The 20,212-nt window shown below is 41.1% G+C and overlaps 1 protein-coding gene across 1 annotated transcript in view; it reads right to left on the bottom strand.

Annotated features, from left to right (window-relative positions):
- Positions 1-250: 250 nt before the first annotated feature.
- Positions 251-20,212, bottom strand: part of LOC114460674 (SH3 and multiple ankyrin repeat domains protein 2-like) — a 284,910-nt gene continuing 264,948 nt past the window's right edge. Inside the window, 3 exon segments of the mRNA XM_028442602.1 lie at positions 251-2,219; positions 15,475-17,947; positions 19,542-19,647. Of these exon segments, the coding sequence (XP_028298403.1) occupies positions 1,706-2,219; positions 15,475-17,947; positions 19,542-19,647 (3,093 nt within the window). The 3' untranslated portion in view covers positions 251-1,705.

The raw sequence follows: 20,212 nt of genomic DNA, 5'->3' as shown, positions 1-20,212 counted from the left end.
ATGGTTCTAAAAGTAGCTGTGTTTCCATTACCCTTGGAAATATGCAAAATATAAACAGTGCAATAAAAACTGGCGATGGAAACACCTGAATTTCAAAAAACACTCAAATATCGCTAAAAAGCTTTTACGCTTTCACGAGGAGGAATTTCAGATGTTTCGGTATTAAAATGTGTCGCAAAAGTGCTATGGAAACACTTTTTCCACAAATACTTGTCACAGAACGTGATGTACCTGGTCACATGACCACTTTTGTCAGAGAAAACATGGCGCGGTACATGTGGACAGAAGAGGAGAGTGAGACATTTCTTAGCATTATACTTAACAATGATTACTGCCACATTATATGTGAAACAACAAAGGAATACAGAGATTTATTAGGAGGTTCTAAGCGTTGATGTTCCTGCAGCAAAGTCTCGCGGGATGAAATTGTACGGGAGTGATGAGGCGCCTGCCAAAAACTACTTCCAATGCTAACACGTTCAAAGCGCAATTATACTTTGTCGACAATTAGAAAAATCGCTTTTATTTTGCGAAAATCTGTAATGGAAACCCAGCTTGTGTTGGAAGTGAGAGAAAATGTGAGAGAAAACAAAAGTAATAATTAAAATTTCTCTCAGGAACACTTTCCTTAACACTGTCATTGACGTTAGTGCTTCTGTTTGGTATCTGCCATTTAAAGTCAGACGAGGATTGGATTTGTTAAATCAGACAAAAGGACAATCAATGTTTAGTATTTTCAAGGTGAGGAAGCTGATTGTGAATGTATTTCCCAAAATGGAGCATGATTTCCTAAAAGCCAAACGAGTCCCTCGTGTCACCATTGAGCGAGCGCACACACCGGGTGTCTGACGCATCCGCCTCACTGCAGCGCCGCGTCACGCTGTAGCGCTGACCTGCTGAAAGTGAGAAGGAGGAGGATGTGAGTGAGTGAGAGAAGTAGAAAAGTAACAGTTCTAGTTTCCTGCACTGTGGCCTTACCTCACACACGCACACGCACGCACACACACACTGAAGGCCTTCACAGTAGCAGGGTGTGTGTTTATGTCCTCGAGGCTGTGTGGAGATGGTGCGTAATCTCATTTGTCACTGTGCACAAAGTTTGTGTGTTTGTGTGTGCGTGCGTGTGTGAAACATGTCAGCCGATGCTCTTATTTTGACACAAACAGGTGAAAAGAAACAGGAAGAATGGAGTCTCTAAATCATCTTCTCTACGACTTCAGGTGCACCCAGAAATATAACTCCGGTGGGAATCTAGTGAAGAAATATTCTCTGAACAAACTCTAGCAAAGATAGAAAAGGAGCAACGACCAGCTCAGCTGGCGTGTCACGCACCCACTCCGGGTGTCTGGAAAAAGTATTCCTTAGTATTCCAAAGTAGTCGGAGTCTTAATGTGAAATGAGTTCCAGGACAAACCATTCCAGAGTTTTTGCTTCTTCTGGACGGTCCTCGTCAGTGTTTCATGTTAATGTGTCGTTAGCAGCTTTTCTCCCTCCCGTTACAAGTCCTCCATATCCCATAATCCCCTGATGCTCGGGACGTGAGGAGGAGGACAAGGACGAGTGTGTCAGAGCGCTGAGATGAGGGCGACATCGAGAGGGGGCGGAAACAGCGAGAGCCAGCATCGTTGAACAAAAGCATCGGAAGTGATCGGTGAAAGTGACGGAAACGCGTCGCCGCTCTCCTCCGGCCCCGCCTCCTCACGGCTTATCTGTCCTGCAGCAGCTTGAGGGCCCGCTCAATGTTCATCCGGTGACCCACCCGGGTCACCCCCAGGTCAATCAGGTCCTCCTTCTGCAGTGAGGGCAGGTGAGCGCCCTCGATCTCGTTGTCCAGAAAGGCGTCCTTGTGCTCCCCCAGGTGCAGGCTGTCCAGCCAGTCCGCCACGTCGTGCTTGCTCCACAGCTCCATGGGTTTGGTGGCAAACGGCTTCCCCGACGCGGCCACAGCCTGCATCAGCGTGAGCGGCGACGGGGAGCGCGAGCTGCCACCGCACGACGAGCTCAGGCTGTAGGCGCCGCTGCCCATGGGCGGAGTGGGCAGGCCGAACACGTCTGTGAGGGTGGGCGACGCCGAGGGTGGCAACGAGGAGCAGGGCATCAGGGAGGGGGCGGAGTCTGGAGGGCTGCATGGGTGCGCCTGGGGAGGGAGGCTGCTGGGGGGGGTGGAGCTGAGGGCGGAGCCAGCAGCGGTTCGTATTCCTGAGTCATCTGTGGGAGGCCTGAGGAGGAGGAGAGAGACGAGTGTTAGACAACAACACCAACACAATGCATTCACACACTTCTGATTGGCTGATTCAAAAGAACGCCCCGCCCCCTCTCGAATAATTTAAAACAAGCCCATGATTGACAGACGTGTGAAGTGTTTCAGTCATAGTCATAGAATTAAACGAGGAAGATGATCTTTGTATCTGTCAATGTTTCTGTTCACCTGCTGATCTGTTAAAGCTGAGTGAAAGGATCGCAGGTTATATCGTCAACACCATCTAGTGCTCAGAAAAAACCCTAAATGCAGCCATGGGCGACTTCTATCACAGCAGGATTATATATGATCAACATTCATGTCAGCATTTAGAATAATAACCAATCTGAGGATTAATACAGCAAAGAAAAAGGCTTTGTGTATTTTTTTAGATTCAATTTGCAATTTTCTATGTTTTGTGTATTTTTGCTTCATGTTGCGTATTTTTTTTACTATTTGTGTTTTCTGTTGTCATTTTGTGGGATTTTTTTACATTTTGTGCTCTTTTTTTTATTACTTTTTGGTCCTATGTTACAAATCTCCGTTAGCGGGCTACAACTAACCAAACATTCCCTGTCAGAGAGAAGCTGTCTTATGACGGTCGATCCAAACACACCTATTTAAGCCGTGTTTTCAGCCTCAGTATGTGCGAGTTCACATGAAAGGGGTGGAGCTTTCAGCGTGTGACAAATCAATGGAGAAGCTGGTAGAGCGAGTGTCTTTACAATGAATGAAGGAACAGTTTATGATCTTAAATATCATGAATTTATATCCATGATGACAGCGAAGAGCAACAGGAGGCGGAGCTTTTATACTTGCTCAGATCTGATCCACTTCATAACTCGGTCCTGACCAGGTTTTGCTTAAGTTTAAAATGATGAATAATAAAAAAATCATTATTCAGACCAAAAACAACACTGTTGTTACAGAAAAGGCAGGAATGAAAGAACTCAGACAGGAAGCTGCTGACACTATTAATGTGTAAAAGTGTGAGATTATTTATGATATGAATCCATTGGATGATAAACAGACAGCGCTCAGTTTCATTTCATTACAGCACACACGTTTTTCTATTCAGGTAGACCTACAGTATTTATCACACACACTGGGATGAGAGCACATTGTTTAACTGTAGCATGTTACTGCTGATGCAGTCAACGTATTCATTAATGACTTCAGCCGTCCGCGCATACGGAACCACAGGCTTCATCAGCTGACTGTAGATCAGTCCATCAGATATAAATCTATATCTTTCCTAAAGGAAGTCATAGGTAAATGAAGGGATTGCATTTATAATTAATAATCATTCTTTCTTGAACGCAGCTGTCAGATCTGCACCAATCAGGATCTTCTAACAAAGGGCAGGTTGTTTTCTAAGAAAACTGATTGGTCAGGAGGCGGGGCTTTATCACTTGGTAACATATGAGCCAGAGCAAAATGTGCTCCAGACCAGGCTAGACATTCAGCCTAAGTTGCCATGGTAATTTAGCTCTGTAAGATGTTAGCGAGCTTCGTAGGACAGCAGACACTGATTAAGTCCTGGAAGTTAGTGCGATAAGAGGTAATCTGGATTTGTAGCATAGGGCCCTTGTGTATTCTGTTGTCATTTTGTGTATTTTTGCTATTTACTCATCAGTTTGTGTGTTTTTGAAGTCATGTTTATTTATGTTGTGGTTTTGTGTATTTTTATGCCATTTTGTGTATTTTTGTTGTCATTTTGTGTATTGTTTTCTACATTATGTGTGTTTTTGTTATCATTCTGTGTATTTTGGCTTTGTTTATTTTTGTTGTCATTTTGTGGATTTGTTTTGACATTTTGTGTTTTTTTGTCATTTGGTGTATTTTGGTTATCACTTTTTTTAATCATTTGGTTTTGGTTCTGTGTATTTTTCTGTTATTTGGTGTATTTATGTTGTCATTCTGTGTGTTTTTTCTGTTTGGAGTGTCCATTGTCCATGTCCCCTCTAATACTAGCTGTTGTGTGTCCTCCTGTTAGCTCAGGTTTGTGCAGATATGCAATAATTAAAAGACATTCTCAGAAAAACACACACACACACACACACTGGAAAAATGAGGAACACACTGTAAGGGTGCACACACAGTGAGGATGAGGATGTGTTACCTGCTGTTCCAGGTGTAGGGATGTGCTGGTATGTGTAACTGTGACACACAAACACTCACACACCAATCCATGCCAAATGATCACTCCCTATGTCCCCATCGAGCTCTCTTTTTTTCCACTTGTAACATATGGAGGAGCCCGAGGGGGAGCGCAGGGTCTTTCTGCCTCAATGGAACCAGGTCATTGTTCCTCCGCCTGCTTCTCACACACACACACACACACACACACACACTTACACGCTCAGCAACGGCTTTTCCACAGGATGTCATGTAGAATGGATGAAGTGAACAAAGTTAGAAACAATGTTAGACACAAAAACATGCAACACAGAATGGATGTCTGCTTTAAAACACATGAAACTGGGGTTTTCTTCACATTTGATCTGTTTAACAGTTTGTGTTACAGGAGTGTAATGGGTGTGTAAAGTGTGTAATTGCCATTAGCATTAATAAGCTCGGACCTCTTTTGGCAGCTCTGACCCTCGTACTGTTTCTTGCAGAGACAAAATGAGGGCGCCTGCTGCCGCCGCAGCCCACGGCGTTCCAGAAAAATTCCTACATGTGCAAAACGTTTGTCCCGTTTGTACACAAACGTCCAAAAGGTCGAGTCTGTGTTGGTGCAGTATCATCCAAAGTCTGCACACAGGCCTCATTTCCCCCCGCCCAGTGTGTCCCTCTAGCATCACTTTAGTTACAAGCTGTACAAGCTGCACTTTTAATGACTATGGTTGGATGCAGAGAAATTTAAGCACAGGAGAAGATAGAAGACTTCTTATAGGCTGATGCGGACCAATGACAGATGAAGGAGGGGCTTTTTGGGGACCAGGAACAGAGAACTGAAACCTGTTGCACTTGATGACTAAGGCAGTTTTGGAAATGTCACACTCAACATTATACACCACAAACTCAATGAGTATATACTGTCTACTATATACTTTAAGTATGGTTAGGATGATGAGCGTTCCTACTGAAGTATACTTCAAAGTTTCCCAAGATGCATTTGGAACCTACAACGACAAAAACCTAAATCACACTGAGGCTAAACATCTGTGGATTCTCCACCTTTACTTTGAAAGTTCTAAAAACATTTTAAGTTAACTAATTTGATCCATAAAACTCGCGAAAACACATTTCATGCCGACCTTTTGGAGATTTTCACAGACTCTCCATTGTGCTACTGACAAAACTTTCTGTTAACTTCAAAATAAAAGCCCTATTTACAAAAGCGTTAAAAACTAATGGAAGACAAGAAGAGATGATTTTGTTTTGAAAAAGGGATGTTTGATTTTTAGTTTGAAGCCAGTCCCAGGACCATTTTACAATCCACTCGCAATGCATCATGGGACGATTGAGTATGACTAGCGTGCCCACTATGCATACTTAAAAACTGTCCCGATATAATATACATCTGGGTATTTCTTGCGTACTCATTCTTTACATACTATCTAATGTGAACGCACTACATACTCATTTTGACATCAAACTTAGTATGAGTCATACGTCAGTATGACATTTACAGCACAGTTTGTCTCTAAAACCAAACTGTCACATTTATTCCAGATGCCAAAACAACAGTCCTAATCTTCAATCATCATAAAATTGTTCTTTTCTGTCAAATCACTTTCATTTTTCAGGGCTCAAATTTTCTGTGATTCTAACTTCCTGAAGGTAAATGGCCATATTTGTATTAGTATTCATTAATATATATATATATATATATACATATATATATATATATATATATACATGTATGTAATAAAAATTGTTTTAAACAAAATCAAGTGCAATTTGCAATAAGACAGAACAATCCCTGACATGCATGTTTTTTGGGATAAAATCACACATTTATTCCCTGTAAACAGGTTGGAAAAGAGAATAATATGTCAAATCTTGTGCAAAATTTAATTACAAAACCTTGCGCTAAGAAGTACTTCACCTTTCTCCTGAAGTGGAAATAGCTGCCCTATATGAAACAGACTAAACCACGTGTCAAACTCAAGGTCCGGGGGCCAAATCTGGCCCTTTCGAGAATTTCAAATCAACCCGCAGGAGAAAGTAAAACACAAACAGAAAAAAAACATGTAAATTACCAATTAATTCAGTTGTAGATCTCTCAGCAATTCTAAATACACTGATTCAACAAAACTCCACAATATTTGGAGGATCGCAATTTTCCCATGCTTTTATCACATCACTGCATTCATTTTAAATCTCAAATTGTTCAAAGGACTTAAAATTCCTGAAAATATTTCTCATAATTTCTCAAAATTAAATATAAATTTGTCAAAAATGAATTAAATTTAAAAGAGAAAATCCTACAGAGACTGATATCTGTCACTTATTGCTTGGATATTGTGGGCGCCTTACATACTTTATGTATCATTTATACGTCAAAGTGAAAACTTGGGTAAATTATTGTTGAAATGTATTGTTTTCCTGCCTAATATCTGTGGCCCACTTAAGATTAAACTACTTTATATTTGGCCCCTGAATTAAAAGGAGTCTGACACCACTGGACCAAACACTCATAATATCATGCATTTCCTACATATTTCCCCCTGTAAAACATGTGACCTAATGTCTAACAAGTGTAGCATAAACAGATGTTGTGCTACTTAATCTCACATGCTTTCAGTGCATTTCTGTAGCAAAGAAATGTGCCAGTGACAACAATAGTGAACTCAATTAACCGTACTAAGCGTGTTTCATGCCGTTTATTAGTCCGTAATGAATTATGATTAGGGAAAGTCGGTGAAACAGAAACAAAACGATAGAGACAGACATTCCACCTTAGTCGTCATATATGTGGTACACACACAACATTTGTTGTCTTCTTTTAACACGGGTTACATAATGATGGCCTACTAAAGCACCTCAGCACGTGACCCGCAAGAGATGATGCTGAACTCTGCTGAGGGTTATAGGCCTGCCATCTTCATGCATCATCTCACACACACACACTTATACAGACACACACACTGACATCACTGCAGGCCCAGAGGATGCGCTCATCAGCTGGTTACCAGGCAACCGTTTCGTCTAGAGGAAAAACCGATGCACGTTTAATCCAGGGGGCAGCGATGACACTGACGAAATAAAAAAACGCTCGGGGGAAAAAAAAGCCAAAAAATGTGACGCTGCCGATGAGCCGCGGCTGAGTCAGGCTGAGGAGGACGAGCGAGGCAGCGTGAGTCTGAGCTGCTGCGTGTCAGCGTGAACCACGACCGCCCTTTACCCTCTGCAGACCTCTGCACTTCCTTTTTCATCGACTGCCTCTGAACACGACTCAGGGATAATTGCAAGCTGCCCAGTGAGGGTTAAACTCCAGCGAAGGAAACGAACAGCGGCTTCAAGAGCAAAAAACATGTACTCTAGATCAGTGGTTCTCGATATTTTCAGCCCACGACCTCCAAAATAAAGGTCCCACAGAGCGGGGACCCCCACTGTAGCTGAATGTGGTTGAACAAAGACATGAACATTGAAGAACAGTCATATGGAGACAGGACCATCTATAAGGGGGAATAAAGGGGAGAGATTTCTAGGGTCCATCCATAAAGTCAGTAAAATGATGGTCCATTGTTCTATGAATCTGTGATAACCACATTTATTTATTCATCTGAATAATATCCACTGTTATCCACAAGGTGTATTGTTAGTTGCGCCATAGTATATAATCATCTTAAGGGCGACCGTGGCTCAGGTGGTAGTGGGTCGTCTTCTGATCGAGAGGTTGGGGATTCGATCCCAGTACCTGACTATGTGTCGAAGTGTCCTTGGGCAAGACACTGAACCCTAAGTTGCTCCCAGTGGTCGACTAGCGCCTTGCATGGCAGTCCTGTCCCACTGGTGTGTGAATGTGAGAGTGTTTGGGTGAATGAGCTGATATGTAAAGCGCTTTGAGACTGTTTCAGTGTGGTGATAAAGCGCTATATAAATCAAGTCCATTTACCATTTGCCATTTAAAGATGTAAATCCTTGTTTTAATCAGAAATAAAATGTGTTAAAAGTGACCAGGTCCTATATCATAAAGCTATATTAAGACCTTCCAAAATCCCCTACAGCCAATGTAATATTTTACATTTTGCTAAATAAAATACAAATGTATTAAGAAATATGACTTATTTTCTTTCAACCCGGAAGTTGAGATGCACGGTTTCTCGGAGCGCCGATTCTCCCCGTGTGAGTGCCGCCCATTTCATGACGTATCCCTAGAGTCCCGGCAGCATGGGCAACAGCCACGCCCACCAAACTTTGTCAACAGTTCCAGAGAATGTATTTCAAATATAAAGACTATAAAGCCTCTCCATCAGTGGGGTTTATTGTGGGAATCGCTCCAGTTTAAAGACGTAATTTACTGAACAATCCACTTTGGAACTGACCAAGGTCCACCAAGCAGTCTTCTGTAAAGTGATGGTCACAGACTAACGGATGCTAGATGGTGTGTCGTGTGCTCCCAGAGATAAATTTCAACCACTTCTGGCGAGTAGACTCTTCTTTAGGAAGTTTGAACAAATTCCGAGGACTTTCGCAGTCAAACACGCATTTTCGGTTACCAGACATTATCGTTTGGTACAAAAACAAGTCAGTTTATTTTCCCTGTGCAGACTGCATAAGAACGGACAATGACCATCCAAACAGATGTTCTTCAGCCGCAGAGAATGGGAGGCGCGGCACCAGCAGCAGGCACTTCCTGGAGGGGAGGGTTCAGAATGAAGCAGGATTATTGAGGATTTCTCAGAGATGCAGGAAGGAATCCCAATAATACTTTGGGGGTGTTTTTGATAAGGAATTAACATTGTAACAAGATTAAAAACTCATAAAGGTTGATTTCCATGATATGGAACTTTTAAAAGAAACTGAATTTGGTTAAAAGTTGTACATTAGAGTGGGCAAAAACAGACAGCAAAGGTGGTAAAAAGGAGTCAAACTGTCAATATTGGCTTAAAAGTGTCAGAAATTGGAGGTTGAGGTAATGTAATTTAAAAGGTAGGAATAATTAGTTTAAACTAGCAAATAATGGGCATGACAAATCATGAATGTCATTAAAGTAGCAAAAAAAAGCATAAAACATCGTGAAAATAGGTTAAAAGTGACAATAAATGGGTCAACATATATGACGGGAAAAGTGGTGGAAAGGGTTTATAAGTGAAAAAAATGTGCTGAAAAGGCAAAGAAATATGACCTACATATTTTGGGACAATGTCACGCATTGACAAGCAATGTTTCCGCCATAAAATGGTGCATTTGGTACAAATACAGTAGAAAATTTTGAAATGAAAGACTTAATTAGCCATATTTATCATATTTGACATGTTTCATGGAAGTTTAAAAGCCAGTAATGAAATCTGATTAGGGAAACACAATGAAATGAAAGCAAAACAGAAAAAGGAAAAGTAACACGAAGAGGAAGTGGAAAATCAGAGCCTCTAATAGTATAATGTAGTATAATCTGTTGGACATTGTTTGTTTTGGTTCTTGAACTTGTGATGTTCATTGATGTTTGTGATTTGTCCTACAGACCTTGGCCTGCACGATTGATTGATTTATTTTTACACGCAGAGGAGCATCAAGAAATGTGAAAAAAGGATAGGAAAAAGTAGTTTGCTGCTATATTTAACTACTTTTCAGTCACTAAGTGGCCAACAACAATACGACAGAAGCCAATGTTACTGATGTGGTGACATTTCACATTGTAAAAGACATGGTCCCGATTAGGGCTGGGCGATATGGACCACAACTCATATTTCAATATTTTTTCTCATAATACCGATATACGATATGAATCTTGAGTCTGACAGGAAACAATACTGGGATACATTTGCTGATGAAAAAAGCCACACAGGCAAATTTATTAACCAAGAGCTGCACACTCCTCTCAGGGACAGCACGTGTGAGTGAGTTCTGTAGTGTAGCTTGTTTAGGAGAAGGTCTGTTATAGCACACATTCAGTGATCCATCTAACTGTGCTTATCATGCTGTTCAAAAAAATAGTGAAAGCAGCGACTCCTAAAATGAGTAATTTAATACAAAATAAGCCGTTTCAAAATAGAAATCTTGATATATCTTGAATCTCGATATATTGCCCAGGCCTAGTCCAGATATATACATTAAATAAAAACAAAACATTTGTAATAATCATTATCTGCAGTAGTTTTGCCACAAAATCTAAATTGAAAATGCAGTTTTCAAAGGTAAAAACAAATTAAAAAATCGTAATTTTATTTTTAGGCAAAATCTTGTCAGCTCTGTGAGGATAAACGTCACCACCTTCATAATACTGCCCCCATGAATGCAAAGAGAGCGTCACTGAACGGAAAAACAATTTCCTCTTCTTGGAATACGTCTTTGTTTGACTAATACTGACTTGCAATACAATTTTAAATCCTGATCCATGAATCTATGAATTTTTAGAACTTTCTTGACTGTGAAACATGCAAAGGGTGCGTGTGAATATGGAAGCAGGCACGAGGTGATGAAACGTACCTGAAGTGAAGATGGGAGACGAGACAGAAGAGTGGAGAGAGGAGAGGTGAGGGGACAACAGGAGGTTGATGATGATGATGATGATGATGATGATGGAGAGACGTGAGCTGAAAATGAGGCGTAAAGGTCAAACAGCCGGGAGGAGGAAAACATGACAGCGTGTGATGTGAAGCGTGGAGAGGAGTGTGCAGGAGGGCCATTGGCCACGGTTACATGATGTTTTTTAATTCGGAATTAAATAAAAGAAAATTAAAGTATTCGTGTTTACATGGAAATAGTGATTCAGAATGGAAAACAGGTTTATTCACCTTTACTCAATTCCGCTTTAGGTCTGGGGGATGGACAGGGGGAGAACTTGATGTATTACATCTATCGGGAAAGAATAATAATAAATTGAATAATTTCAGGATTGAGCAGGATTTTGGAAAAAGTAGGTTTCTTTCAACAACGTGAGAATAAAAATGACTTCCATCGTGTTATACAAGCATGGGAAAACAGCGAACCCCTGCAAATATTGTACAGTTTCATTGAAATTGTGACAAATTCAAGGTAAATACACTTCAATAAATGTTTTTTTCAAGTGTATTATTTACATGGACATAATATTTATGTTTGGATATGATAGTGTTTTAAAATTACTCCCAATTTCTGCTCAAATCAAATAAATAATTCCCATGAAAAGTTTTCATTTTCTTAATAATGCCAAAATTCCCGAGCTTAAGTTCCCGTGGAAATTTGCCAGATATTTAACACCCCTCTGCAACCCTACTGAGATACCTACAACAAAATTATTAGGTCATTTACACAATGATTCACGATTTCTCAGACATTTTCTCTTTCCCCTGCGGACCGATTTGGATTCTTTAAAGGGCCTGATTTGGCCCCCGGGCCTTGAGTTTGACACACATGGTTTACCAGGTCAGTTTAAAGAGGATTTAATTTTTATTCTGAATTAAAAGAGAATCAAAGCCCTCACGTAAATGTGGCCAGTGTGAGATATCTGCAGGACACCGACCGGACATCCCTGTGCTGATCTAACAGCACGTATTAAATGAGACGCCCTCCACTTTTACTCTTCCTACGATGAGTGATGGGACTGTTAATACAAAATGCATGTGAGCGCTGAATTATTGATGCTGCTTTTTATTTTCTCTCTCACTGGGGGAAAGATGTGAGTTTAAAAAAGAATGAGGTGAACTCATTCATGTGCAGAGTCCATCAAAGTGTCCCAGTTGTGCTCCACACTGGACCCCTGCAGGTCCTCTAACCTCAGGACGATGTCAGGGGTCAATAACTGGTCACTAAACGCCTCAAAACTCCCACATGGAGACACAAACAGAATCCCTGATTTCAATCCAACTCAGCATGTGACAGAACAAATAAATGTTAAACTAATGCAACAAGCAGCAGGATGCGGCACATGATGAATGATGCATGCAGCAGCCTCCCAAAGTGACTCGTTTCCCTGATTTTCAAGTCAAAATCTTTAACAGTGAAGCAGACGTCTCAGGAGTTTACATGCAGACTAAAAGAACACACACACAAAGTGACTTTTGTCAATATTTTAAACCTTTTCGATGCAGACTGCTGCAGAGAATATCACAATAATCCCAGCAGAAGGAAGAAAAACTCATCTTAGGCCAAATATAATACGATTATTATTTGCCTTTTTAACTCCTATAACTAAAACCTGAATACATCTTTAGTGACAATCTATATTTACATTTTTCACTTTATCATTTTTGCAAATTTCTATGTCATTTCAACAAATATTCAGGACATCCGTAGAAAATGTAGATCATGAGAAATGTGTTCATAATAAATAATGTATTTTCAAAAAAGAAAAAAAAAAATGCAATAAATGACTATAAGACACAGAGGCAAGCTACAATGGCCTCATGTAAAGGATTTTCAAAATTTGCGAGTGGTGAAATAACCACAAAGTTGGGGTCCAGTCACATAAAGAAAAACTGTTTTATATCCCAAGAAAGAGTAATCTTTATGCTATAAATCAAAACAGAGATCAGATTTTTCTTACACTCCCACATACAGTTATTAGCTAATGGAAATAGATTTTTTTAGATTTCAAGAGACTAGAACCAATGCATGTATGTGACTAATCATTCATTAGTGATGTGAACAGTCTATGTTCATAGCTCTAAGCTGACCATAATACAGGAAGCTGAGACATATGCTAAGTTATTTGCTGAAGGCACAAACATGTTCCAGACCCAAACCCCGACAAACTTTTTTTCTATTTTGAGGAGCTGGCATGTCCACCAGATAGGATGTATAGCAGATATTTTTATATATTCTGAGAGAGTTGGTGGAGCTGTATTAATTTACTATACCAAATATCAGTTTAATATGTGATGTAGTTCCTGAGATATTGGAAGCTGAAAATGGAAGAAAAATAAAATGGCCATATCTCAAAAAGTATTAATCCGACCAAACTAAAAATGTACACTGTGCCTATTAAATAATCACGGAACAATTGGATCACAGCTTTTATCATGTGACACTTTGCTAACACTTACTGTATAATAATTATAATTCAGACTCTAAAGGTCAAAGAATAGATGTTTGTCTTCATTAAACAAAGTTTTTCCCAACACACCGTCCTCCTCAATAGGGAATTCAGTTTAAAACCTGCCTTTTCCCCTCACCTCTCCTTCTGTTGTTATCCCATTTTCTTTCATCTTAATATGGGGCGCCGCCCTTGTGGTGAACCAAAGTCCTCCCGCTCCTTTCCTCCCATGTTATGTGTTACTGTATATGTGATTGTCTTTTCATGTTTTCTTGAATGGAATGAAACTGAAATAAAATATTGTGGCTCTGTAACATTTGCAATAACAAATAAAGCTATTCATTCATTCATTCATTCATTCATTCGACATCTGACCAATTCTACATCACCTCCAGCAAAACTGACCCAAGACCGAACCTCTGCTTTGTATTTTTATCTCACACTAATGGATACAACATGAATACAGGCAACACTAGACACTCCCTAACTGTCAGTGTCTCTCACAACACATGCACAAACATTCCGCAGAGCCTCTCTACCTCCATATCAATGGCTGTGCAATAGTAAAATCAATGTTGGAGCACAACTAATCTCTTCCACTGGTATCTCCAACAACAACATATGGTACAATACTAAGAGTGTGTTACAGTACGCGCTGCAACCCCAGACCAGGAAGTCACTCACTGCTGTATCTCATGAAAGAAGAAAAAATAAAAAAAGTTTAGCTCCATAAACTAAAGCAGTGGCAGGAATATGGTGACCCTTTCTCTTATCCTGCTCACTCACGCTGACTCACCCAAACGTGTCCCATTTCCTACTACATACTCTAATAAAGAGCAATCAGAGAGCGCAAACCTCCACCAAGTTTAGATCAGCTCACCAAATTTCATTCAAATCTGTTCAGAATGTTTTGAGATATCCTGCTAACAAACACATTAACAGACAGACAAACACTGGTGACATACAGTAACAAACAGGGAAGAGAATTATTAAATCAATGGCTTGAACCCCAGAATTTTCCTTTTTTCAGACAAAGGACCACTTAACCAATAAAAGGAAAATCCTGGACCACCTAACTCGAAAAATATCCAAAACCAATAGATTTGTTTACTATTCCAACCATATAATACAAGTTAATATGATATATTAACTTTTATATAATATGTAATTACAAACTAATATAAACTCAAACGGCATGGTCTCAAAATGCTGTTTATCTTCAGTTTACCACGCTTATCATTTTGACAAAAAAAAAATGAATCGTAAAACGTACACCTACGTAGCGATGAGTAAAACGATCACCCTCATTACTGACACTATTTTGATTTTTATAAATAGTTCTTTAGACAATTGCGAACAGTTTGAGAAACATTTTTAATTTAAAAATATGATATTAGTTTTAAAAACATATTTGCCCAGAAAACTAATGGACCACTCTTTAATAGTTCTTGATCCAGCAGGCTTAGAAAAAATTATTTTTTATTCTCTTCCTGTTTCTCTGAGCTATAGACTCCCACTGTCTACTGTGCAGTGGGTTTTTAACCCAATATGTTGTTGTCATCCAAAATGTCATCAGATGTATCTTGTATCTACAGTATGTTTGGTCTTGAATATGTATTAAAGTTGCAAAAATAATCTGAGGTGAAATGTTGCCTCTGTTGACTAAAATACCAGAATCAACAATTATAAAAAATCCTATTTATTCCAGATAACAACAAATCAAGGAAACATAAAAACAAAACTTTCAACCTTCAGAAAAAATTAAGAAATGTACTTTAATTTGTTAGTGAATTTAATAACACTCCTGGTGTTCATAAATATATTAAGAGCTTACACGAGAACTCACATTCTCTGTGCAACATAAAAAATCAGTGCCAATAAAAAACGGAGCTCCTCTGTGGTCCAACAACTTTGACACTTCTACGGCACAGTAGAGGGTAATAATAAATGCAAATGCAGCATCAGAAAAACCAACAGAGCAACATATAAGGGTCTAAGCCAAGGACTCTTCCCAGATCTCTGACAAGATAACATAGTGGACATCACTTCACACATGACATTTATTCCAATAAATACTGACAGAGTAAAGACTGACTGCACATACCTTACTCCAAAGCCGCCCCTGGTTCCTGTGGGGGAATCCATGCTGTCTCCTGGCTTGACCGGCCTGTCACGGTTCATCTGCTGCAGGATGGAGCTCAGCTCGGTGATAACGGTGTTCTTAGAGTCTGGCGTAGAAGGTGGACTGCGCAGTTCAGGAGGCTGGTCACCCCACAGCTTGGACGTCCTTTGAGTGGGAGTCCTTGGTTCGGATGATGTAGGCAGAGGTGGAGGAGCCTGAGGCGGGGACCCGTAAGACTCTGGTGGTTCTTCGATGAGTGCGTCGTGATAAAGAGATGTCCTGTTGATGACCGACTTGCCCTTAGGTTTTGGTGGCACAGGAGGCCGGTCCACCAGAAATGCGTGGCCATCTGCTGTGGTGTAGAGGCTCTCTAGTGTGCTGTCGCAAAACCCTCCTTCTGATGACAGAGTAGAGATACTAGAAACGGTGCTGGTTGTCTCCAAGTGCTGAGGATCTCCACTGCTTCGACTGTCAACTTCCTCAATGCCAGAGTCACCAACTCCTAACTCAGCATCAGAAAGGGCATGGTATGAAGGAGGCATGCTGTTTGCCATCCGTTTGTGTTGCTCTGTGACAGGAGGTGGAGCATGAGGGTGGTAGGGCGGTAGAGGATGTCCCCCGTTTCGTCTTTGTTTCTGAATCATTTCTGCAATGGCACTGGCTTGATCATCGGCAATGTCAATACTGTTTGCAAACTCTAGTGGTGGGGGTAGCGGCTCTGAGAATTCAAATTCCTCATCAATATCCACCGAGGCCAGAGGGGGAGGAGGAATGCGGAAAGGCAGTTTAACTGGTTCGTCCAAGGACTCACCTAAAGGAATGCTCCGTCTCCGTAATCCAGGTGCGTGAGGATTAGGGGATAGTTTTTGATCTAGTTGGTTGGGATCCTTTAGCTCAGCCGGCCTATTGTTGTCCTGCCCCTCCCCATCTTGGTTGTTCACCTTGTTGTTTGTTTCCGTGCTTGTGTGGACCATCAGCAGACCACCAGACTTAGGTTGCGATGTATCTGCAACATCTGCTGGTGCACTTTTTCTTTGCTCAACCGGCTGATGCTGCCGCTCTTCCCGCGCTCCATCAGACTCATATTTCTGTTCTGTTAATTGCCTTTGGAGGCCACCACGGCCCCGTCGCCCCATTGTTGCAGAAGATATTGCAGCAAAACTAGTCTCAATCCCAGAGCGTAATTTGGTGTCAATGAACAATGGCTGATTGAGGTCTGGTTTGTGACTTTGCTGAATGGGCAGGGACTGGGGTTCGTGCTTCGAAGCTTGCTGGACCTGAGGAAGATTTTGCTGATTCTGAGGATGATTTTGTTGCTCGTTCATTGCCCGATCACGGGCTGCCAGAGCAAGGGCAAGTGGAGAATTTGGGTCCAATGGCTTCCCAGTGACAGGATGGAGGTAAGTGCCATTGGCTCTGTAGTGGCTTTTAGGGGGCGTTGCTGGGAGACTAACAGGACTGTCGAGATTTTGGCATTGACCAGTTCTGGTGTTGAGAGGCTCCCGAACCACTGTGGGCTCCGGAGTGTTAAAATCCGTCATGTTGCCAGTTCCACCCCCAACAGGGGGTCCAAGCTGTATCGTAGAAGGAGGACCCAATATCCTTCGTAGACGTTCGTCACTGCTGAACATGCCTTCATCAATAGATTTGGACTGACGAAGGCGAGGAGTCGGTGTAGGACCACTCAATTCATCGTCGCAAATGTCCATTGACTGGAAGGCGATGGAGTGCTTTTTGGCCTCAAGCCTCTTCTCTCGGTCCCGTACTGCACCAGCGATAGCGGCAGCAAAGGGATTGCTTGGAGAGAGAGGGTCTTCAGGGCGCAAACATCCTCCCCCACCCACATTGTGTGCCAGAGGCGGATGTTCCGGTGTTGTAGGCTCGATCTCCATGCTGCTACCCTGGCTACTCTTGCCGCTACTGCTGGTGGAAGGCTCTTTTACAATAATGGTGGGGATGGGAATGGAGGAACACGTTCTTTCTACGGGTGTACTGGGTAAGGAAACAGCGCCGGAAGGGCTTGCTGGCATACGACAGGTTTTCTCAGGACTGTCTTCAACATTAGACTGTTTCACCAGCATGCCCTTTCTTCGTGCAGGTTTTGCTGGAATATATAGAGTCTTATTGCCCACCTCAGAGTACGGGTTCTCAGGAACCGGCGCACGACCTCGAGTTCTTGTGCTTTCGAACTGCTCTGAGCTCTGCCGAAAATATCCTCGCCTCAATGTGCCAATGTCTGTAGTCCGGCTGATAGTTGTTACAGCGTTAGAAGAGTTCTGGGTGAAACCTGCACGGGTGGTGCCATAGCTCTTGGTGGTAGTGGCTGAGTTGTAGTTGGGTGGCGAAGGGGGTGAAATAGCTGGAGGTGGTGGAATGTCCTCCGAGGTGTCAGGCATGGAAAGGCTGCGGGAAAACTTGAGTGAAGGAGGCGTGAGGAATCCGTGTTTCTCATCTTCTGTTCAGATAAACAGAGAAGAAAGAAAAACATATGTAAATACAACAGATGAAACACTACAGAGACACTTAGCATACATACAGGTTTAAAAGATTCTCAGTCATCAAGGTCATGATGTATCTGTTTTAATCAATGAAGGTGACAAGACTTGGTTGATTATTGTAACTTAGTGGAGGCAACCAAACTTCTAGTTTTGCTTGAAGACATTTAACCTCTCATCCAAAAGGTTTCTTCAGTTCTGAAATTGTAATTTATGCTATGAAGTTTAATAGCCATAAATTATGAAAAATACAAAATTCAATGTGCCTTGGATGATTAAGAGGCGCAATAGAAAACAATACAAACATAAAAATATTCAACAGTTTTTGAACATTAAATCATCAATGAAATTTTAAAATTGTCATCTCAGTCATACGCAGTAGAGAAAAGAAAGGTCTTTAACTTGGATTTAAAAATGTTCACATGTGATGCTGACTTCGCCTCTGCTGGGAGTTTGTTCCACTTCTTTGCAGCATAACAACTAAAAGCTACGTCACCATGTTTACTGTGAGCTCTGGGCTCCACTATCTGACCTGTGTCCATAAATCTGAGAGACCTGCTGGGTTCATACCTGACATCTCACTGATGTATTCTGGACCAAACCCATTGACACATTTATACACCAGCAGCAGAACTTTAAAATCTATTCTGAGGCTGACTGGGAGGGATCTAGTGGAAAGACTTTTAATTTATTCTGGAAACAAAGAGCTAAGTTTGATATTGAAATGGCCCAACCATTTTAATTGTTTTTTAATTTATTCGTTTTCTACTTTGACATAATAAGTTCTGGTTTGATTAACATAAGAGTTGGTTCATACTGTCCTGAGAACATCCATGTGATTGAATGCCTTTTATAAACTAGCTCTCCGTCAATGAAAACACATTTGTATTTTTTGGGGGATGTTGCATCCTCAGTTTGTTCAACCTTTGAACCATGACACTGTCTAGTTAAGAGCTCTTTGTTCTGTGTTGTGTGTAATTTAACTGGACTATAGAGGACCGATACCTGCATTTGTCCATTAGTCTATTATGGTACAGAGCTTGGACCCTAATGTTTGTTGAAACAGCATCAGTAAAGCCATTAGACCAGCCCAACAATGTGAAAATAAGAACATGATTTTGGTTTTTAATGCAGGAAAAAGAAGCATGAAAGGAAGACCATTTTTATTGAACTCCAGTGGACACTGCGACTCAGAAAAGCATGCGCTGTTTCGTCTCTCTGGTTCAGAAGTGAGACTGAAGTTTCAGCAAATGCTTAATGAGCACTAATATAATCGCCTGAAAGCATACTTTGCTGACTGGATCGCTCCAATTCATCTATAATTAGCTCTAATATTGCGGCGGCACACAGAGCAAGTCCTCTGAGGATTAATAGAACATTACAGCAAGCTAAAAGCACGGGGAACAGGGCATGTGGTGCACGAATCAAACCGACACGTACGCATGCACACAGGCCCGCGCAAAGGCACAGGCACGCACACACACACACACACACACACACGCACGCACGCACGCACGCACGCACGCACATTATGTATCTGTGGGTACATCTCACCTATGGACTTTTGCTTCCTCATGGCACCTTTTTCTGGTAATCCCAGGAACACTCCGGGAACGGTGGGAGGCACCACTGGTACGCCCTGGCGATCATGACACGTGGACTGAAAATGAGAATGTTGGTGATTACACATCCAGAAAAACACACTTTGGGTTCATTCTTTTCAACCTTATTTATCTAGCATTAATGATGTAACAAAGTTGCCCATATCATAAGATATTATACTATATTATATCATATAATCTATATATTATCTACTCAGTGTGTCAGCAACTGAGCAACACAATTACAAAGGATTTCCAGCTGTTAGCTGTATTGATAGCATTAGAAGGTTTGTTTAGTAAGATTAGCATAAAACTGATAACAGTGCTGCTTTGCTTTGTAAACTAAACTATAACAGTCAGCGTTCTTGATCGAGAAAGAATGGCTTTTCCCATTGGTTAAATGCTAGTGCTGTTAGGCTAACAGGCTAGCCAAGAGCCCGACTCCAGGCCTTGGAATACGTTTTTCAATGAACACTAACACTAAATGGTAATGCTAGTACTAAACTGCACTGAACCAAGAAAATAACTAATATAATCAGAATTTAATGTGATGCTAACAGTCTCAGAAAAACTAAAAATGGCTAAGAAATAAATGACTTGTGGTATATGAATAAAAGAGAAACA

Source organism: Gouania willdenowi, chromosome 3, assembly GCF_900634775.1.
Source record: "Gouania willdenowi chromosome 3, fGouWil2.1, whole genome shotgun sequence".
Taxonomy (NCBI): Eukaryota; Metazoa; Chordata; class Actinopteri; order Blenniiformes; family Gobiesocidae; genus Gouania; species Gouania willdenowi.
The sequence above is the reverse complement of the archived record's forward strand: the minus strand, read 5'-3'. Positions and strand labels throughout refer to the sequence as shown.